The sequence below is a fragment of the Liolophura sinensis genome, chromosome 4 (assembly GCF_032854445.1).
Source record: "Liolophura sinensis isolate JHLJ2023 chromosome 4, CUHK_Ljap_v2, whole genome shotgun sequence".
In the NCBI taxonomy this organism is placed as follows: Eukaryota; Metazoa; Mollusca; class Polyplacophora; order Chitonida; family Chitonidae; genus Liolophura; species Liolophura sinensis.
The window spans coordinates 14,699,791-14,724,431 of record NC_088298.1 but is presented as its reverse complement, the minus strand read 5'-3'; the positions used below and the strand labels follow the sequence as shown (position 1 = coordinate 14,724,431).

At 38.4% G+C, this 24,641-nt stretch overlaps 1 protein-coding gene across 7 annotated transcripts in view; it reads right to left on the bottom strand.

The window, feature by feature from the left end:
• LOC135464814 (collagen alpha-1(I) chain-like) overlaps window positions 1–24,641 on the bottom strand; it is a 160,760-nt gene that overhangs the window by 45,849 nt on the left and 90,270 nt on the right. For 5 of the 7 annotated variants that reach the window (XM_064742379.1, XM_064742376.1, XM_064742373.1 and 2 more), the window contains exon 3: window positions 3,149–3,439. The exons of the other annotated variants lie outside the window; for them this stretch is intronic. In XM_064742379.1, the coding sequence (XP_064598449.1) occupies window positions 3,149–3,439 (291 nt within the window). The remainder of the gene's footprint in view (window positions 1–3,148; window positions 3,440–24,641) is intronic. 7 annotated transcript variants of the gene reach the window in all.

The window sequence follows — 24,641 nt, the reverse complement described above, 5'->3', positions numbered from 1 at the left end:
TTTATAACACAAGGCATTCCAATGTCACTTTTGAAAATGCATCATTAAAACTGTGTCTATTATGCAAAGGCTCTTCCCATATAAAACTACTTGTAAGTGTATTAATATTGTAAAGGGATCCAAATTCCTGAGGTGGAACTAAATACAAATTAAAGAATTTAAAATTTGCATGTTGACTATACTTATACATGAACATATCTTTAGTGAGAGTCATTTAAGGTTCGCATTAATTTCTTTCACAGCAAGAATTTCACATCACACACGGCAAGTACAAATGTACTTTTCCATGACTTGCAGCTTAACATATACTGAAGCGCTTATAATTCAAAGGTAAGGGAGAAAACCCATCTCTTGAATTAGCAGGATTTGTGGATTGTCTCCCTTTACCTGCAACTACAAAAGTCTGGACACAAATGAGGAATCAGAGGTTGGGACTTGCCAGTCAAAAAGCAGTCTATCTCACATAAGGATGAAATGATAATCACTGATTGCTGCATGAATTAAGATGAATTCAATGCCAGGTACGATCGCAGAAAATTTACAGTTGAAGCTAATGCGTGTATGTTTGCAGATAAAGTATGTACAGGACGCAAGGTAATGTTTGGTCACATCCCATGCATCCATGATCACTTGTAATGTACAATATGTGCTACCATCTAATGTATCTTTGATTGTTGGTAATATGTGGTCACAGGCAATGTATGTTTGATCGTTGGTAATATATGATCACAGGTAATGTATGTTTGATCACTGGTAATGTATGTTTGATCGCTGGTAAATGTATGACCTCCGGTGATGTATCCTTATTTACATGGTCATGCAACCACAGGTACTGCAAATCTATCACCGTTAATGCAGGGTGATAGGTAATGCAGCTTTGATCACTGATCATGTGGTCATAAGTCTTGTATCTTTGATCGCTGGTAATGTAAGGCCACTATTAATGCATTGTTGATCGCTGCTACTGGGTGGTCCAGGTAATATATTTTTAATCACTGGTAATGTATGGTCACAGATAATACACCTTTGGCTTGCTAATAACATTTGGCCACAGGTAATGCAATATTGATCACAAGTAGAGCAAGGTCCTAGGTAATGTATCTTTGATCACTGGTAATGTATTTTTTGATCACTGGTAATGTATTGTCACATATAATATATGGGCACATTTGTAATGGTGAAAAAATCAGCAGGCGTTAGTAGTCAGCTTCAATTCAGGAAGCTTAAACAGGCATACATGTTTTAAAAAATCCAGATGTCAAAATGTGTCAATTTAAAATAATTAAGACCATCCATGAGAAATCCATCTATTATGATAGAGCTAGGTACTAAAAATGTTCAATTCTTTTGCGGTGTTACTCTGTCCCAAGTGCTTCACGATGAAAACATTTTCTTTTTCACCTCCAATATTTTAGTATAGAGAACAATATATCTATCAGTCGTATGCATGGTTGAAATTCCTACACTAAAATAAAACTCCAAAAATTAATACATAATAATGATGACAAATGAAGGAAGTCTATCCAAGAATCTTCTCAAACTTCTTGCTGCAGGAGTGACCACATAATGCTTCCTCATCTAATGTGATTGGTGATTCTATCATAGACAAACAAGATGAGTGACTAAACTGATTTGTTTTAACACAGATGTGTAGCCCACTAACTTATGGTGCAACATCAAATAAAAATATCTTTAATTAGTTAACTGTTATATAATGAGCACGATGTAAACATATCTTGTTAAACCATGCAGCCAGATTTAACAATTTCATAGAAAATACCTTGGGGTTATAATTAGTATAACGTTTGCTGGTTTACAAAATGACAACATACCAATAATTAAAATCAGTCATCCATGCTTAAAGACTACTGTGGTAAAATCTAAAGTTTAATAAATAAATACCAATATGTATGTAATTGATGAGACAAAAAAAAATAAACATCTGTAAATAAAAATACATGGTATTAACAGTCAATAAGTGAGTTGGGTTACCGCATATTCAAATTACCTGAAAAATCACATGAAATAAACGATTAATATAACCTATATCTACGTAAGCTTTTTTATTTAAATAAGCGTGACATGTTAAGTGAAAATCGCAATCGCACCTGTGGACATGCATGCAAAGCAGATTACGCAACGCAGCGCAAGATATGCCATTGGAAGAAGCGCACTTATGCATCATCACGTACATACATGTATATGGCTCAGTGGCCAGCAGGAACAAGATAAATGTACCTCCAAGGAGAGGTGGGTTGAGCGCTTCAAAGGGAGACAACAATATATAGTTATAAATATATGAAAGACTTACTGTGAGATGGTATGAGAGAAGAGTAGTTACACATATCGAGTGGACAGTCTAACATGGAAAGCAATGGGTGTAATAATGCTGCAAATGACAACACACAATCATCGACGACATTTATGGAATTTCGCAGCGCGTCATGTGCATTCTGACTTAACTGGTCTCCAAAGTAACCTCAATGCCCACTACTGCTGATCCCAAGCCAGTTGTTTAGAAGAAACACGAACACATAAAAGATGACGAACATAAACTTGTACATAACTGGACTCCACAGATATTACCACATCGAACAGACTCCACAGATATTACCACATCAAACTGACATATATGTGCATGAGTTACCATGGTAACGTGAATGCAGTTGACGACGACGACAACAACAACAAGACAGTTTTGAATCCCACAAAATCAAGACGCCAATACGCAAGAGACAATCACATGGAAGAATCTGCCTGAACTTCATCAGATAAACCAAGATCTGAAAGCACCACGCAAAACTTTGAAACAAGAACTGACAAAAGCATTGACTTTCAAACAACAGCTTAAAACAGATTTCAGAGCCACGAAGAAATGTCAGGAAAAACACTATGGCAGGAGGAAGAAAAACACTTTGAACAAGAAAACAAACCAATACAAGGGATATATGCAGTGAAGAAAAGCAACAAAATATGAGGACAGTGTTCCAGAATGATTCAGGACAAAACAATGGCAAACAAAAAACAAGATACGAAAAAAAAAAAACGAGACAGAATTCTGAAGGAGATTTCTAATAGTAGTGCCTACATGCTCAGAGCAGCGTTCCTTGACAGAGTCTTGGCCCATGCATCCCGATGCCCTACTTACATTGTGTTTGCTTAACGGATAGCTTAGCTGGCGTTGAGAAAGTCACAAAGCCCGACGCAATATTCGAAGCCACACATTCATAAGTTCCTTCATCCTCGTTTTTGATAACTTCAGTGAAGTGTAAATATCCATTCTGCTCGTACCGACGGCTGGTGTTCAGCAAATAGCTGCCATCCTTTACCCAGTAGAATTGCACATTTTTTCTATCGGAAACAGCACAGCGCAATACGGCAGCGGCCCCTTCCAGCGCGGCTTGATCTTGAGGCAGTTCGGTGAAGTAAAGCGACACGCCTGCAGCGAAAAACAATGCTAACTGCTATACCATGCTAAATGAGCATGTGACAAGAGTCAAACAGTTTTATTGGCTGGTACCAGTCAGGTGATCAAGACAAAAGAAAAAAAGCAAAAATAGCATTTGGGTTAGAGAATATCATCAGTGACCAATCCAAATGGCTCATTTAATAATTATATGTATGAAGCATTTAAGAAGTGGATGAAGCCATTCCTATGGAGACAAGGAAACTAAAATCACACGCTCGCAATTTAAATATTAAGTAGCATAATGTTACCAAATGGATATAAAATGAAAAAAATGAGCGTACATGTATTTTTCATTCATCTGCATGCACGGCTAATAAAAATTGCATCAGATGGAATGAAAAGGTCATGTGGCTAACCACCCCCCTCCCCCGCCGAAAAGCAAAAAGCCATGATGTTTATGTTGACAATCAATGTAACTTACAAGTGCCATCCATACAATGCTGAATAATTTTTTTTTGCTATTTGGGCAAAATAGCAAAAAAGTGATTTTGACAGAGTTTCCGTGAATAAAAGGCAAACCACATTACTTCCTGCATTGCACTGGAAACCTGTTCAGTTAAGAATGAATAATACAGTACATAATTTTCAGGCACTTGTTATTTCATTGACCTCCAAGAAATGCAATGTACTTATATAATATAATTTGTGATATATGCTAATATACACATTCCCAAAAAAAAAAAAAAAAAAAGTATCCCATGATCCATCAGCCACAGCAGCCAAAATAGGAATTTAAGAAAAAAACTGAGCCTGAAAAAGCAGCAGAAATTAAACCTCCCTTGATTATAAAAACCCATGACTGTGTAATGAAGGCAAGTAATACCTGTATGTATATAGTAATACTTACAGCTCTATATTATACTGATAGTATCACTGCAACTAGCATGGTTATTGAAAGTTAAGGCACACTGAAATATTCTATTAAAATTAATCTATTAAACCTGAAAAAGAAAGGGATTGAGCAAAGCTCAATGTTGATTCTTGTAGAGCATAAACTTTTTGATATTTGTTGTAAGTTTGTGACAGTATAACAGAAAGTCTGCAACAAAATATGTTCCAGTTACAAACATAGGTTTGCACAACACATTGACATGTAAGACAGAAACACAAACACACAATGTAGCTTTACTACATAAATGTAACTATACTGTACACAAATGTAGCTATACTGCACAGGAATGTAGCTATACTGCACATGAAGTAGCTGTGGTGCACATGAATGTAGCTGTACTGCACAAGAATAGATTTACTGTAAATGAATGTAGCTATACTGCACATACATACTGCACATGAATGTAGCTATACTGCACATGAATTTAACTGCACACGAATGTAACTATACTGCACATGAACTTAACTATACTGCACACAAATGTAACTATACTGCACACAAATGTAACTATACTGCACACAAATGTAACTATACTGTACACGAATGTAACCATACTGCACACGAATGTAACTATTGCACATACATACTGCACATGAATGTAACTATATTGTACATGAATGTAACTATACTGCACACAATGTAACTATACTGCACAAGAATAGCTATACTGTACATGAATGTAATTATACTGCACATGAATGTAACTATACTGCACAAGAATGTAACTATACTGTACAAGAATGTAATTATACTCCACATGAATAGCTATACTGTACATGAATGTAACTATCCTGTACAGGACTTATTTTCATGGCATAGCATTTTTGATATTCAGGACTTACCGTACCACTTTTGCAAGTGAGTTTCATAAAAACTCCTATTTACAATTTTCATAAATTGTCATTTACAGAAAATTCGCGCATGTTGATATATGATGCATGATTTACTAATAAGCAACAAAATAGACTGAGATTAAATGATTGATGAATGCACTGCTTATGTCCAAGTACAAATGACCTTGACAGCTGACTGATGAGAAGGACATAACTAGTGCTGGGTTCTATGACTAATTCATTCATGATTGGAAATTTGGGCATACATGAGCACAACTATGTCTGACAAATATTTAAGAGAATGAAGCTCTGAAGTGGGTGATAGTCTCCAGTGGACATCATGCCAGATCACACAATAGGGGCGTCACTGACCATTTCTATTCAGCAAGGCGTAGAGAACAATGGACACAGGCGACTTTGGAAAATTCTCTGTCAAAGACTACTGGGCTGAACCCAAATTTTGGTTATTACTTGATTCATGTTTTACCCCATATTCAAGAACTAATATTTCAGTTACATGTATATGAAGGTGGTCAGCATTATGGTAAGAAACCAGGCCAACCCTGGGGAGTTGGAGGGGGGGGGGGGGGGGCACATCTTCCACGTACACACATTTTGGATAACTCTGCCTTTAAAGGAACGAATTTTAACTGCGTATCCACAGCCCACTAATGAGAAGGTCAGTGTATAGTGTCTAACCTGTATGTTGATGATTTCAGGGGCATGATTTTAAACAATCAATATGCAACGGCATGTCCCTTGTTACGCCTCATGTAGGTTTCATAACCTCCGCCTTTGATTACTGGCTTCAAATTACATCAACAACAGAGGTTAATAAATTCACCAACATTTTCCAACAGTTCCACATACACCAATATTAGCTTTGGTTTTTCTAGTAATTACATGCATAATCTGTAGAGGTTGTCATTCACAGTGGTGCCCTTGTGATTTATGATAGGCAAAGGTCATGACCTTTCAAGTATACAGCCATCAAAAAGGTCAATGCAAAAGGTCAGCCTGAGATTGACATAAAGTCAATCATGAATATGCATAGAACGTGGTCTTAATCTTAAATACCACCAACACACACACATGGCCTACCACCCAACATCCACAAAAGAAACAATTCTCGTCATGTCTTTAATTCATCTTGTTGACAGTTAAAAATGATTTTGCCTTTAAAGGGCATTTTAGGAATGTAAGATTTTGGTGCTGAAGCTTCAATTTTTCCAGTAGAATATCATCCTATCTTTCTCAAAGAAATTCAAAACAGCTTTCTATTAAAGATGAATGGGACTCTCAGGCTCAGGTAACTTTGTCCCAAAATTTTGTTTAAATAGGTACATGCATAGTGTTTTATCTGTCAAGTTTAGCTTGTGAAATGAAAACAGTTTTAAGCTACGCTCACAGCTCTATAAATCAGCCAGTTGAAAGTGACATCCTTACTTGTATTGATTACAGTTTGTAATATTTACTGAATGAGTTTCAGGAGATACCTGTGGTACTGGTGAGAGAACACATGCCTCGCAAAGTGAAAGCATTAAAATTCACAACAATAATTCTACACGTATATACTCTTTGAAATAAAATCCCATATACAATGCTACAAACACTGTTCTTTGATAAAAGATGATAAATTAATGGGAACAATACTACAGTCTTATTTGCATTTCCAAAAATGTATATTTGACATAAACAGTGCTAATAAAGAACGCATCACTGTGTAATTTTTCTTGAAAACTTTTCATGTTTATGTTATTATAAGTAAAAAAGGGCCAAACATTTTTTTCACTTCTGCACCTTCAAGTCACTTATGCTGGAGAGGTGTGGTTCATTCCAGAACTAGTGACACAACGAAACTGCATAGCATTGCCCCTAAAAATGCTCTTCTCTGAGTGAAGGACAGCAACCATGGCGAGAATTCCTACTGGATAGAGACATAATTTTGCAGCGGAAGTGATTTATCTACTGCACACATGAAAAACAGAAATGTCAGACCGGAGGAGTCAAGAACACTGCAAATGTCAAAGTCCTGTATCACGTCACTTGTTGGCACATTAAGTGCAAACGCCTCACCTAAATCACATGAAAACAGCCTATGATACATACACGCACATGGTTGTAGGGATTGCGTCATTAAGCTTAATGCATCCCCCAGTATTCATTGTTCAATGAATTGGAACAGAAACCATGTTGTTTTGTTCACATACAGTACAAACACACCTCGTCTATGTAATATAAATATGTTATATTTTTAATTATATTTCATGATTTTTTTCTTTAAATTTTAAATTTTTTTTAATATTTTGCATTTCCACGAATATAAAATCCTTTATTTTTGTACAGTATATTTACAAAAAAACAGTGTGTTGGTTTTAGGAACAATGCTCAAAAGAGGTCCCTATACAGAAAGAAATACATGGTGCTACACAACAAAATAGGAGATGCATTTTAACACACAAATACAAGGCATATATACCTGAAAGTCTATACTTATAGCACTTTCATACTATTAATTTCCCTGGAAATAACAAAAACCCAGATAAATTGATAAAAAAAAATTGTATGTAACTTATAACTTCACCTTAAGATTCCTCCAACTTTTAGACTTTTTTATCAATACAATTAACAAGCTAAAGTGGACCACAAGTGGACAATGAAGTGTTACATTTTTTTGGGGGTTTTTCATTTTACACAATACAACAGTACGCATTCTCAGCAAATTTTGTTGGCAAGTGTTTTCCGTGCATGAAAATGGGAAGACAAACGGCGACATTCTCAAATTGTTGTGTTATCCAGAAGAGAAAGTTTCGGTCTTCCTCTCAGAGTATTAATACCACCCACCACATCTGACCTCTACCTTAAAGGTTAACATCTCAAGGAAAGGTCATATTTGCTGGGACAAGCAATTTTGTCGGCAGGATTAAGGTATAAATGATATCACCCACCACTATTCTGTTAATTACGCAAATATGCTCACGATCCGGGAAAAGACCCTCTTCGCACAGTGGCTAGAGAATGCGTTAGGCAGGGAGTCTTGTTAGGCAGTGCCATATTCAATAAAAACTGTCCACCTTTAGACTGGCCAATTGTCCCCAGGTGGAAAAGGAGTCCACAAGGGCAAATAAAACTGTGCAGCTTGGGGAAGCATCTAGAAAGCTTACATTGACGTACTCATGCCCCAGGATGAGAGAGTAAACTTCACAAAACAAGCTTAAACACGGCAGACAACAGGAATTATCCCAAAGGGTACCAACTATGAACAAGAAGTTTTTGAACCTTCTTTAGACATTCACAATGGAGTAAATTTTGAACCCGGTTCATGTTTCAGTTCTATACTAGGACCAAACCTCCACAGCTAAAAAGAACTTCCACTGGTTCAATTAAAACGTGAAAATATTGAGTGCACCAAGAGGTATTTTTTATCAAGCAGTTGTACTTCAACTTTGAATCATGTACAAACTTCATGCACTTTTGCTCTGAAATCACAATCTTTAAATAATCACACAAATATCAATGGCAATTTGGAGAGTTCCAGGTCTTGATCTCCAGTGAAGATCACACAAACATTAGGTTTCCACGGGAATTACACTGGAATTATAATTTTGGATGGCTCTCTCTCTTTCGATATACATAGATATAGCTGGTAATAAAATCAACTTTGATTGGATGGGTTCCAAACTACAAATCTTGGGAGTCCAGTTGAATCACAAACTTATTTATTTGATTGGTGTTTTATGCCGTACTCAAGTATTTCACTTATACAACGGCAGCAGCATTATGGGTGAGAGGAAACCGGGCAGTCTGGGGGAACCCCACGACCGTCCACAGGTTGCTGACAGACCTTTCCACGTACGGCTGGAGAGGAAGCCAGCATGAGCTAGACTTGAACTCACAGCAACCGCATTGGTGAAAAGCTCCTGGGTCATTAGGTTAGCGCTAACCAACAGAGCCACGGAGGCGCCCCCATATTAAGTTAGATACTTCTATATTTGAACTGTTTCTAGCCCAACTTTTGGGACCCAGATTATGCAGAGTTCCTGCTAAGATGTTGCCAATCAGAGACCCCTTCTATCACATGGGAGCAGATCATGCCACATGAAGTCTTTGTCTCTGTGGTGTTTGCACAAGTAACAGTTTTACTTCAGAGTTCTGTGCTTGCTGTGTACAACACGAGAGGGAGGGGGATTTTTTTTCGGGGGGGGGGGGGGGGGTGTTACCTGTATAAAATCAGAGAGCACCTGTACTGAAAACATTGGCCTGAATTTCTCGTTTGAACTTTCACCTGTTTCTGGTCTAGACAAATTCCCCGGATGACTGAAATACCTGTGTGAAATAAGGTTCATGCCAGTTACATCACAACCCTGCTGTACACAGGCATGCATACGCAGGCTAGCTTAAGTCCGCAGAAGCCCATTTGTACACGGGCGTCAGGCTTAGCATTAAACTAGAACACCTACATACATGTATAAAGGTCAATCTCTAATATCCATGTACTAACTTACGTAATGGAATCACATTTTACCCAAGGAAATGACAATAATTCATAAAAAAAAACGTAAGATAAAAATTAAGCTGGTGGCTTCTGGCAGGGTGTGTGAAAGCATTTCCAGTTTCATTACTAAATATAACATAAATTTCCCAAAATCTTAGGTATTTTAAAATACCTAAATTCCATCCACAAGAGTACAATTCAGAGGCAAATGAAAGTCACAAAATGAGGAAAAGTGGCTGTTAAGTGAAAGCTTTCAGAAAATAGTCCTAAAACCTATTTTATTGGAAAGATGGGTTGACATGAAGATTTTTGAATAACTGTCTTTATGAGATAACTTTGAAAATGGTTACTCTGGACAACTTATTTCAAAGAAATGAACAAAGTGTTCAACTTTTTTAAAGCAAATCTGGGGGAAATAGTCCTTTAGGACAACTTTTTCAAGGAAAACTGCAGGAAATAGTTATTTTGGACAATAAGAAACTGAGGGGGGAAAAAGCAATCTGCTCTACCATACCACTTTAAAACATGGTAATTTTGGAAAACATTTTTCCTCAGAAACCTTGAATAAAAAAGAAATAGAATTTTGATCTCTACATTTACAGAAAGCAAAAATGAACTGTTTTTCACGCATCACAAATATTTCATGACAAATTATTAGGATCAGCCTTATAAAGTATTAGGAATAAATTCCTACAAGTCAAGATGTGACCTCTGTGTCAAACTACTGCATTCGTCTTATAAAGAACTGCCCAACTGATAACACAATATGTTTCTGTTTTCACCAAAAAATCATGTCAGTTGAAGGGAGCTTCAATTTAATTAGTGGTTAACTGCACTTTCCGTACTGCACTTAACAACAAGAGGATACTCCAGTTTGAATTGATATTTCTTAAACATATGACTGTATATATATGAATAATGAATGTAGTCAGGCTATCATCATTACTGTTGAAGGTTTCGGCCGCTCAGGACAGGCTGATATAGACTTTGGCGGCAAAATATATTGGCCGCTAAACGCATTGGACAGGTGCCCGCATATTACAGGTCGTTTAACATGAAAAATTGTTTGGTCCCGGCAGAGAGTGGCTGCTTAGGGCAGATGGACGCTGGTTACAGGTGGCCGTTGGAACAGGTTTGTTATTATTTATTTATTTGATTGGTGTTTTACGCCGTACTCAAGAACATTTCACTTATACGACGGCGGTCAGCATTCTGGTGGGTGGAAATCGGGCAGAGCCTGGGGGAAACCCACGGCTCTCCGCAGTTTGCTGCAGACCTTCCAACATATGGCTGGAGAGGAAGCCAGCATGAGCTGGACTTGAAACTCACAGCGACCGCATTGGTGAGAGGCTTCTGGGTCATTACACTGCGCCAGCGCGCTAACCAACTGAGCCACGGAGGCCCCTAGGTACAGGTTTGACTGTACATGAATAATGAATGCAGTTAGGCTATTCATGGCCTGCTATGACAATCATCAAACCACAACACTTTTTTAAATTTGCATTCAAAATGTAAGTCAGTTTCTACAGATGTGACTGCAGGATCAAATCACAAAACTTTATCCATCAGGTTTTCTACTTCAGATGTCTTCGTGTTAATGCTAAACTCTTTATCTCCTCAAAGATATTTAATATTAACAGCCAGAATTCGTTCATACAGGCTAATTCTGCATCTACATGTATATTTATTTATTTATCTAATGAGTTTTATGCCATACTCCATAATATTTCACTTACACAATGATGGCCAGCATTACAGTGAATACAAAACCCTGCGAAGCCCAGAGGAACTCTACAACCATCCGCAGGTTGCTCCCACACCCTACATCCATGTTACTGAATAGTGTAGATAAATGGACATTTCAACAGGAAGTAACCAAATTTCTCACCAGCTGGGGCGTTAACCCAGTCAACCATTTTATATTCATTATTCTGTCTGATTTTCTGCACAAACTACAGTCTCAGCAACTTCTCTATCATGACAGGTAAAGTGGGGCTGAGGGATAAATCTTAGTGGCAGTCCTTTCACCTGTAATCAAAGTCACAGACAGGTGAAGCAGAAAGAAAGTGGGCTTTTTGTTTACATGCTTTTCTATGACCCACAGAGAGTGGCTAATGCCGTCTGTTATCCCTTAGACACACAGACCAGGTATAAAACTCACCTGTGAACACCTGACCCATTCGCACAGGTGCAAATGACCAAAATCACAAGGTATTTCGCTTCAACCTGTTTGCTCATTTGGAAGGTGTTTTTTCAAGCATTTTCTGAGGGCATTATTTTGTGTACACTGAAAAAATTATACTTTTTCTGAAACCCTGAAATTGGCAGAGCCAAGCAATGTAGTTTTTTCTCCCAGAACAAAATATAAAAAAGCGCATAAATCACACTGAAAGTTGCTCTTTCTTATGCAAGATTTATTTATTTCATCGGTATTTTACGCCTTACTCAAAAATATTTCACTTATATGATGGCAGCCAGCATTATAGTGGGAGGAAACCGGGCAGAGACCATGGGAAACCCACGACCATCCACAGGCTGCTGACAGACCTTCCCACATGCAACCAGAGAGAAAGCCAGCATGAGCTGGACTCACAGCGACCGCATTGGTGAGAGGCTCCAGGGTCATTACTAGCGCGCTAACGAACTGAGGCCCCCCCTCATACCCAAGAGTTGAGAGGTTGAGGAATTTATTTAAAAAGTATTCACAAGTAGGTGATATTCTGTACAAATATCAAATTCTGTCACTTTTATTCATTCTCAGCATGTTAATAGTCAAAGAATGCATCCATCACACTGCGATATCCAAGTCTACATGTTTGCACTGACTGAACCATGTACCATTAATCACCTACAGTTTCTTGGCATTTTTTGATGAACTAAATACCGTGTTCTACAAACTGTGAATTGAATCACCTTAATTTATAGATGATTTACTGCAGAATTAGGTATATGCTGAAAGCACTGGCTGATAACATACTGACTACAAAGATCAAACTTCAGCGAATGTATCATCATCTCCAAATTGAATATATTAATAATATTTATGATCTGTATGTAATAATGAGATGCAATGACCCAGGAGCCTGTCACTAATGACGTCAGTGTGAGTTTTTTGCTGTTTCCTCTCTGGTTGTACGTGGGAAGATCGTGGGTTTCCCCCCGGAATCTGCATGGTTTCCTACCAGAATAATGGTGGCCGCCGTTATATAAGTGAAATATTCTTGAGTACAGGCGTTAAGCACCAATCAAATAAATCCATAACAACTATTAGGATATTTACAGTGCTGTCAAAAAAAAAAAGGGGGCATCTAAGTTTAAGCACTTGGCGTGTAATCAGGAATATCAAACACTCAGTCACATCCTTGACAACACCTGGACAACACAAAAGCAATCACACTTCAAAAGTATCAGCTCCTCGCTCCTCACAGCAGGAAATAAACACTTTGTCAAATGGTTCTACATAGAAATTATTATCCGCTTCCAAGCTGTTGTGTCAGCCGTACTCATTCAGTAAGGTGCCATTCATCACAAACCTCCCGAAGGTGATTACGTTATTATTCGTGATTAACGTGAGATCTTTTTTTTTTTTTGCAATCATAAACCCGATGGCATTATGATATGACTCACTCTAAAGCATGGCAAAACTGTGTTCATCTCATCAGGGTTGATATAATTCCAGGATTTACATCAACACTATGCTTTGATAACAAGCCATAATTATAAAAAATTACACACATAGAAAACCAAGTAAACTGCTCTAGGGGTTTTTTTTCCAATATATATGAGGATCACTGCAAAACATAAATGTGCTAAGAAAATGATATAAAATATTCTAAATTCAAAAATAATAATAATCATAACTTGTTTGATCATTGTTTTTGTCTTTCAGGTTTTCTTTGTTCGAGGTTATCTCTTGATTGAGTCATAAACTTCATGAACTTTCACACCAGAACACTGTTTAAGTGGCTTTAATACACCTGTGCTAAATTTGACCCATATTTTCAAAAACTACAACATGGCTACCTGAATCCCCCATGCAGAACTTCTGCCTAGTTCAGGCTTTCATAAATATTATTTTAATCTCAAACAAATCAAAATGATGGGGAGAAATTCCAGCTTCCATCAGTGTCAACAGATCTGTGCTGTGGTTCCTACAACTTTTTACAGAGAAGTACCGTAGATTTCCCCAAAATTTGATGCAATGTCAATGCCAATTTCAGTTATGTTCAGAGTAATTATTGATATAATAGTTTGCCGTTGTCCTTTTATTTTAACATGTAAAATTTTACTACTTATTATTAATATTTACACCATAACTCTGATACACTTAGTTCAGTTACATTTCACAAACCACAGTTTCACAATTAGCTTACTGTGCTGATACATAATTAGCTCTGGGCAAGGCAGTTACATGTACACTTTTCTCAATTATACAGACACAGACAGGTGAAATGCTTGATTGACTGATTGGTGGATTGGTGGATTTATTGACTGATTGACTGACGTAGATTTTTCACCTTTATGATGGTGAACAGGTTTACAAATGGAAGAAACCAGTCTGACTGGAGTAAAACCCGCCAACCTTTGGCAAGTACATGTACCTGACTGATCAAACTGTTAACTTAAAACTTGTGAGAATTTGACAGGAAAAAAATATGTGCAAAATGATACACCTACCCTTTTGCTAAACCTGATATATGTCTGACTTTCCACAGAAAAAAAGAGACAGCAACCAAAATCACAGAAAAACATAAAACATTGTCTTACAGTATTTGCTTAGATTCTCTACGGTAATTGCATCTTCTGCAGATAACCAGTGTAACTCTATCCCTTGTTGACACAAACCCTCTGCCTTCTCTGGACTGACCCCTTAGATAGCCAGTGGTCAGTTTATGCAGCCTTAAGGCCAACTGTCCACTCTGTCACTACCAGAAATGGACATGTCCCTAAAGATTCTGCTGTCAAAAGCAGCACCATCCCAGCCACCTTGTCTAGATGCTTCTGAGGTCAAAGAGCAAAGGTCAGCCACTGTGTATAAAGGTCACCAGAAGTGGGGTGAAAGGTCATGGTATCTTGGGGTCACAAGATCACGGGTAGGGATGGTGTAAGGCTTTCAGGGAGAATGGGCTAATACAAGAACATTTCACAGTTGAACTTTACACAACAACCTGAATGAAACGAACATTCCTTTGTGGCGTTCTAACTTTTTTGTCCGTCAAAGACTGACTTTTGCCATTACTGAAACCCCATTTCCTTGAAATCATGACGTTCCACAGATTCACAATGTATATCCGGGTTTATCTGCATATTTAAAGATCCCAATGATTTTGAAACACCCAAAATTATTTAATCATTTAATCTAATTATCATTTTTCTTTCAAATAAAAATTTTAATGGTTGTTGGCAAAAATTAAATGTAAATTTGAGACGGTTTAAATGATTGCTGTTTCATGGTATACACTAGACTTTCCTTAATTTCAAAAAGTCTTTTGAAAAGATTTTCCCATGTAAATATATGTATGGTGACAATAAACTCCCCTATCTAAGAGGACACTTGAGTTACAAGCTTGCACACAGGGGTACAGTTCACACCAGTCTACCCACCACCAGTCACAATAACCCAACCAGGATATCAAAACAAACATTGATGCTGGCCGCTGTTGTATAAGTCAAATATTCCCGACAAAATCAGGGTTAACTGCACCCAACATCCCAAAGTTTGTCACTACATAATCCCTACATTATCACGAATCTCCAGGGATACTAAGATATCATTCATTTTGGACAAACAGGATCTGAGGCAAGGCCACCTACACCACTGACAATCTGGAAATTTGGACGTCAAAACAGAGAGGGGCTGTGAAAGGAAGCAGAGCAGCTGTTTGATATGGGAGGGATACTCTGATTCAGACAACATGTACATGTCCTGCACAAGAAAAGGTATCAGTCCTACCCTAGATCTTCTAACATTTGGGACAGATATTAGTTGTGTTGAGAGTAGAATGTTACCTTTCTTCACCAGCTTTGTGGAAAAGTAAAGACATGAGTATGTTGTACATTAGATGGTCTAACCTTGTGAGCACAAAGAAACTCAATATTCCTGCTAGATTTAAAAATATGTATTGGCTAAAATGAGCAGACCAGGTGTTCCAAATTTTAGAAGAAATAGGGTACTTAGTTGTCAAACTCTCCTGCTGCACCCAGATGACCTTATCCTTCAGTCTGGATGAAGGGAGTGTGAAGTATTAAATGTGCCCAAGTTGTTGCTGCTGTTTCTAGAAGGCATCTAGTGCCAAAGGGTGTTACTTGATTAGGTATTGTAAAACTAATCTAACCCACTGGCCATGGTATGGTATCTTCTTCCAGATAAATCTGAAAAAAAATTACATCGGTAAAAACTGTTGCGACAGGAGAATAGAAGAATGCATATTCTTCAGATTTTCTTCATACAAAATTCAATCCAAGCCAACTTAAAACACAAAATTGTATTTAACTTTCTTCGTAAGTTGCAGACAGACAAAGAAATAAATGCTAGCCAAGCATAACCTCTACAAATTGAGGATTGATATTTTTGGCTACCTAATTTAGCTACAACTGTTTAAGACATCCATGAAATCCCTCTCTGTATCAGGCTCAAGAGCTTAGGGTGTCTACGGTATCACACACAATATCGGGCCCTGGTGTTTAGGGTGTCTACAATATCTCACACAGTATCAGGCCCTGGTGTTTAGGGTGTCCACAATATCTCACACAGTATCAGGCCCTGCAGTTTAGGATGTCTACAATATCACACACAATATCAGGCCCTGGTGTTTAGGGTGTCTACAGTATAACACACAATATCAGGCCCTGGTGTTTAGGGTGTCTACGGTATCACACACAATATCAGCCCCTGGTGTTAAGAGTGTCTACAGTATCACACACAATATCAGGCCCTGGTGTTTAGGGTGTCTACAATATCACACACAATATCAGGCCCTGGTGTTTAGGGTGCTTACAATATCACACACAATATCGGGCCCAAGTGCTTAGGATGTTTACGGTATCACACACAGTATCAGGCCCTGGTGTTTAGGGTGTCTACAGTATCACACACAATATCAGGCCCTAGTGTTTAGGGTGTCTACAATATCTCACACAGTATCAAGCCCTGCAGTTTAGGATGTCTATGGTATCTCACACAGTATCAGGCCAGGCACTGGAGTTTAGAATATCTATGGTATCTCACACAGTATCAGGCACTGGAGTTTAGGATGTTTATGGTATCTCACACAGTATCAGGCCCAAGTGCTTAGGATGTTTGCGGTATCACACACAGTATCAGGCCCTGGTGTTCAGGGTGTCTACAGTATCACACACAATATCAGGCCCTAGTGTTTAGGGTGTCTACAATATCTCACACAGTATCAAGCCCTGCAGTTTAGGATGACTATGGTATCTCACACAGTATCAGGCACTGGAGTTTAGAATATCTATGGTATCTCACACAGTATCAGGCACTGGAGTTTAGGATGTTTATGGTATCTCACACAGTATCAGGCCCAAGTGCTTAGGATGTTTACAGTATCACACACAATATCAGGCCCTAGTGTTTAGGGTGTCTACAATATCTCACACAGTATCAAGCCCTGCAGTTTAGGATGTCTATGGTATCTCACACAGTATCAGGCCAGGCACTGGAGTTTAGAATATCTATGGTATCTCACACAGTATCAGGCACTGGAGTTTAGGATGTTTATGGTATCTCACACAGTATCAGGCCCTGGGTTACTGTCTGTGTAAACCAGACAGGCTGTCTGAATAACTAGGGGTAAGCCAGGTTTGGTCACCACAAAGTGTACTCACACCTACACGTCCCCAACCTGTACCTGTACCCATCACAGGTGATGATGCCCATAATGGGGGCCTAAGGTGGGGTCTGTTTAAAGAGGATATACCGGAGATTTTCGGTCAAAAGTCTATCAGTGCAAATCCATCGTTACTGTTTTATACTAAAATAATCTGAAAATGTTATAATATTATAAATTTTAGGATCTTTATTACAGATTTTGAATGACAACACATGCATAGATGAGGCTACGATACACTAGGCAAAATGACCGTAAGTAAATGTGTATTGCGAGGGTTAACACTGTACTTAGCAATTTTTCCATCTTATGACAATGACGAATCATTAGGTGTGTGCACATTTTACTGTATCTTCTTGTGGCAGGACGAATCCATGCCGCCTAAGTACTGCTGCTACTGATGTATCATGGCAGAGACGCTACACATGACACCCTGCCCAGTCACAATACACTTTCACCAAGCCAACCAGTCCAGTTTCCTTGATCTAACCTCTCACTGTTGAGCACAAAGCCAGAAGCAGAGTTTTTCAAGTCTTTGGTATGACCTGACCAGGGTTTGACCTCCCGTCTCCCGACTCTGAGGCGGACTCTCTATTGATTAGGCTAGTGAAGTGGAAAAATGACCATAAGAATCAAGAATTTGATAACCCTTCACAAAATGCCAACCCTGTAGATCACATATTAAAGCGTAAACCAATATACCACAATAAGCAGAATGTTACCACATGCCCTTAAGTAAGCCATTTCATAATCAAACATTCAGCAAAGGGTGTGGAGATGAAATTTGTACTGTACCACCCACAATAACCCTCCCTCAATACCATTCCAACCCCCAGGCACTGGCTAGGATGTCTTTGCCCCAAATATTGCGAAATCTCAGTACAGCTAACAGTTCACCATCCCAACCATGTTTTTTACATTAAACCACAACTCTGAGCAAACTCCCAGACAAATCACACGATTACAACACTCAAGACAAAATAACAAGACCAAAAGTTCCAGCCAAGGAAATGGCTCAAAGGCCAAGAAGTCTTGCAAAATGTTATGAGATAAAGTTAATTTGTTGTGAATCCAAGGAATGTTTCCCCCAGTGCATTAAGACTGAGGTGGACTGTACCTCATACAAAAAACAAAAATGCAAAGGTTATGGATGACAGGCAGAGAGGGAGGGAGGGAAGGAGGCAGAGGCCATTAGGGGTAGAGCAACAAAACTTCTCATCCCAACGACCTACTATGCACCAATTTGCACTTGTAGCAAGAGCAGACCTTCATGTACCACGACATGAACAAACCATGTTCTACAGCCTGAGATGGCACAAAAGGTCATTTAACAAATGCATGGTTGTTTTTTTTCTCTCCCCCCCCCCACCCATTGTTTTTGTTTGTGTGGCAGTAGCCTTTACACAGAAGGTCCTGTATGCACAATTAATGTATGTCCTATGTTTTGCATAGTTGTCTCAAGCCTACAAAAAAAACAACCCATACAACAAGACACGCAGACAAAAGAAAACTTGCTTGACGGGGCCAACTGGTGTCTTGTAGCATTTTATCTCTCAAATCTTGTCTCCAAATACCCTGATGGAGTTTCAGCCATCACAACGGAGTCAGACAATGTGACATTAGATTACAGACACTTTCTCTCTAGATTGCATCTGATTCCTTTACGTCAACATTTCCTTTTGTTGTCCAATAGACCTCACAAACATTTTGAGAATTATTTTTAAGAGCAAATTTCGCTAATGGGTCCAGATTTCTATTTGATAGTGCAAGGCAACAGAAACGCTCGGAATGTCTAGTCTAGTCTGGAGTCATACATTGTGCCCAATTAAACTGAAAACAAAAAATATTTCCACAATCGAATGTTCATGCAGTACAAAAATTTTGTTTGAATACACTGTGTCTTGTTTACTACAGACTACAGTATATTGCACATCTGTAAGTACTGAAGTAAAAAAAAAATTTTAAAGGCTATTTGTGGTACCAAACAGACAAGACAGCTTATGTTTAAAACTGTCGTCACCTGCCAGTCAAATGATCTGCCAAGGGCGTTAAATTATATGCACATCTTATCTTTCTTAAAAAAAAAACAAAACAAAACAAAAAAACAGTTTTTCTCACCTGATTGCATGTGCTTAATTAAGTTATGAGTAATATCAGCTTTAATTTCACATCCTCAGGACAAACATCTTGAAACACATGTTTATATTGAAACTTTCTCGCAAGTAACAGCTTAACTTATGTTATTAACATCAGATTTTCCAACTCCATCCAATAATCAGATTTAACTTTGTCATCGGCACATACAACACTGCCATATTCTAGAACTTTTCAGCAAATCTGACAGCAGTCTAGGTCACTACGGTGGACGAAAACATGCTTACGTTGGGGAGTAAAGCGTTGTTCTGAGGTACCTGACAAACCTTTCAACATGAATTCAAAGCCTAATCAACAGGAGCTGGATTTGAGGCTGTCACTTCAGTGCTTACTGGCCAGTGAGCTGCATGGCGAACAAGGCTTTAACTGAACCAATGGATACCCTCACTCATGAGGCACTCTTCTTACTCGCAAAACGCTATCCCAATACATGCATCATCAATTTTTCAAAACTTTCTCGCAAACATATCTTTCAAATTTCAGATATTTTCCAAGTTGTCCTCGAAGGCCTCTAGCAGAAATCATTACGACTGTGTGAAGAACCGAAGCCTTACTAAAGACAATTAGGTACTTCAAACTAGATTTCCAAATCCCAGTGTTTACTCTTTTTTCTATTTAAAGTTTCTTTCAATGCATTTTTTTATGATTTATTTGCAATTTCCCAGTTTTTCCAAACATAAACACATGCATTTGTCCATAGATCATTTTTTGTAGTGTCTCTACTGAATAACCATATTTTAGGCTCAACAATCTATCTCTGCGACATTCTTTTTTTACCGTTCCCAACATATTCTTTTTCCCTACAGTACACCCTAGTATTTCTCTACAAATCCATCTCACCTCTGACCTTGGGAAGTGTGGCCAGAGAGGGGCAAATTGAAACTGTGTCAAAGTCGACACTGAAGAGTGCATACCTCCCAGAATTCTCACAACTCTATGTCACAAAGTCTAACAGAGGAAGGTAAAACAAATGTTTGACTTAGATCTCTCCCTAAGCCCTTCAGCCGGAATGTGGCAGGTCGAGCTACAAAAAAGCTGCACCCAGTTATGAAACCACTCCGCACAGAAGCTTTAGGACTGTCACTGGGATTCAACACCCAGCACTATATGGCTGATGGACATGTAGAGAGAGCATGTCCCACCTGGAGGAGGGGGGGGGGGAGGGGTGAAACAAAGTCTGAAAATTTGTCAAGCCTGAAATTTAAAAAGACAACTTTTCTTTGCTGAGCTCACATGAAGCAGTGCAGTGCTTTTGTTTCATCCAGATAAAATGTAGAAATCGTACAATTATGATTGATCAGTGTAACATCTGATGTATTTCTTTGTTCACGCTGTATTTCTTCATGTACACCACATTTCTTTGCATCAATGCGGATATTCAAATGTCAAAATGAAATAACACTAAAATGTCGTTGCTTTAAACCAGTACCATTTATACCATTTCCTAAGCAGAAATAATTTTGTGTCTTTTGCTTGATTGGAGTCTTTATGTCATCCTTAAGAAGATTTCTTTCATGCAACGACAGCCAGAATTATGGTGGGAGGAAACCGGGTAGGGGAAATTCGTGGTCATTCGCAGGTTCATGCAGGAATGAGTAGTACAATAATCAGGGCAGAGAATCACATCAGCGCTATTGTCATTAAATCCACACACAAGATCCACCCAGCACTAATTCCTCTCAAATGTGACACTGTGTCAACATAATAACATGTTCTCAATCTCATCCTCCTTTATGTCACTGTAACACCCTTCATGCCCTCGGAACGTGCCTCACCCCTGAGGACCTAATACCATCTGAGAAATGACGGACAGCCCGCATGCCTAACTCGCGCATTCTGTGTCAATTGGGGATTTTCCTTCAGTATAATCTCAATAGAACATCCTGACCAACACAAAGATATCACAATATTGTCCCAGAAGGAGTCATATGGCTCTAGCTACCAGGAGTCATATTGCCCTCCAGATTTGAACCACGCAGGAAAATCTCACATTTTCTCACTCAATTCATAACTCTTTGACATTTTATCAAGCCCTTGTATCTCAACCTTACAAAAAAACAAAACTTCATTTGATATAACTGTTGCTGGTAAACTTTCAACAACTCAAAAGAAAAAGAAGCTGTTCACCTCATCTGCATAACAATATCAAAGAGACACCTTGAGACAAGTTTCACTTTCAGTTTCAGTGACTCTCAGGCTCTTATCTGGTCACTGAAAATAACTGCATAGTGGCTATACAAAAGTTGGCAAAAAGGAGGTAAATACTTCTGCACTTAATGACCTTACTTGAATCCATTTCCATCTCTACTAGCCATCATCAAAACAGTCCATTTGAATATTTGAGTACCCACCTTGCAATCTTCTTCGGAAATTTAAGGTACATGTAAGTGGTTATCTAGATATGAAGTGTCAACACCGATTAGCAGATAAATCCAGATTGGTCAAGTAAATGGTTTTGATTATAATATCAATTTATCAAGATCTGGCTCCGATACTATAGTTACATGGGGTAGGAAGTCTTAACCGAACTTGACTGGGAGGGTCATATTCTAACCTTTCATTGAGGCAAGCCGGGATATGATTAACCACTGAACTATGCCTGTACATGCCTTATCACATGTAGCTGACATCATAATACATTATCCCTTAGCATGAATACACAATAAATTCCTCAGCCTACGTCTATATTCAAAGCCTATGCATGGAGCCATGGCTCCAACAATCAAAACAAACATAAATTCTGCATGGTATCTGTTTTCACACATCAGTTTTGTATACGATACAAAGAAAGAACATGTAATTCCAAATTATCAACCCCAGCAGTGGAAATACATAAACTGACAAATATGACATGAATACCCAATGGATACTTTCATTTTATCTTATAAAAATTTGCAACAGAAGCGACTTATCCAATAAAGATCTTGTGCGTTGAGTAACCTCGTGAATGGTCCATGCTAACAGATAGGCTGTCAAAACTTTGACAGATACAGAGTTTCTTGTCACTACCAAAAAATCCGCTATTTTGACCGAGCACGTGTAATATTATGAAGAATAATAGTCATTACAACACCTGTCAATCCATGACATCTACATACTGATCAAACTCCTCTCTGGCTGTACGTGGGAAGGTCTGGCAGCAACCTGCGGATGGTCGTGGGAATCAAACCTCCACAACTCCGACATCCACAAACTAGTACAATATTCATTCTCGGATCAAGAGGGTTATACTACGAGAACTGTTTTCTAACAACCGAACACTTTGCACCTGGGATTCTTAGACAGGTATTCTACAGGTGTGTGTTAAGTCTAGTCTCACCTGTTTGTATATTTAACATTTCTTCTATTTTTATTCCTTGTCCACCCTCCATGAAACACTCTTCCCCCAAATCACACATATTTGAGTTACGGCCAGCATTATGGTGGGTGGAAACCAGGCAGAGCCACGACCATCCGCAGGTTGCTGAGAGACCTTCCCACATACGGCCAGAGAGGAAGCCAGCATGAGCTGGACTTGAACTCACAGCGACCACGTTGGTGAGAGACAACTGGGTCATCACACTGCGCTAGCGCGCTAACCAACTGAGCCACGAAGGCCCCCAATAATAATTAAGCAGAAGTATACCTTGAAATTACTGCAAATCTGTCAGCCTATCAACTTCTGAAATCTACAACACAATTCAACAGGTACTTAGATTTGACCTTCAAATTTGCAAAAATTTTCAACCTTGACGTACTGTTGGAAAAAAACTGGTTTCCAGTGAACGTAATACTGGTCTACAAAAAAAGAGGTCACTCAACTGCTTATCCACTAATGCGACCTTGACACAAATGTTCGGAGAACAATGAAAGCAGGGATATTCTGGAACTTTATTGTCTGAGAACAGTATTGATCCCACGTACTTTTTGTGTGACCTATCAACTAAAAAGCAAGATTAGCGAAAGGAGTATTTCTGATTTGTTGGAGGCTACTGGTCAGAATCTAAGCTACTGAGTGTCAAAAGGAAATGGAGAACACTAAAGTTCAATCATTGAGTATTTCGTGCGAATGGGCTCAAGAATCAGACAACAGATGGTTGACAACTTGTTCTCAACTTGACGGCTTGTGTTAGATCGATTAACTTACACATGATAAAACTGCCGACTGCCAATTGGTTGACACAGGTTGATGAAACACCAAAAAACCTGTCCAAAATTCCCACTGGAAATTCCTTAAAAGAATCTCTTTCATTAGATCTAGAACATCCTGCGTGCTAAAGAACCAGAAATCTTTCAAACTTTAACAAATGACAGAAAAACTTTGGTTGTCATTAATCTTCAAACCGTGGATAAACCCTGAAAGAAGATCTGTTCTTCTAGCTCCATCAGATAAAAACATAAACTCTGACATTCATCCCCAAAGAAAAATGAGACATTTCATGGAGTTTCTTTCAAGAGGTCACATTGCATATGTCAGTCTAGGCAAAAAAATGTTTACATTTCTGAATCAAAACTGTCAAACATCCAACAAGACGACCTAAATATTTCATAGTTCGGTGATTTTATATTAATCACTGAACATGACCAAGAGAACTCCCATTAGAAAGTTCCAAAGATTGCTCTTGAATCACTGTCTTAAATTTCTTAATAAATGCTCACATCTGTTTTCAATGATACCTTCTTTCCACAAGGAAAACTTATCCTTGGGTATTTTTTCTATCCTACCTCATAATTCTTCCTACAAAGACAGACAGAGAATTTTTACACTGTACACGGAACTTTTTCACTCCACCGGCAATGCTCCATAATGAGGATAACTTATCTACAAGTGCAGACATCCGCACACTTTGCACACGTCTACAAACTCCAACTATAGTCCAACTTGGTCAAGAAAGATAACTTACGGTTTAATATCTTACACATTACAAAAGTCATGCGTTGCATGCACATTGCAACTGTAACCATGTTTCTC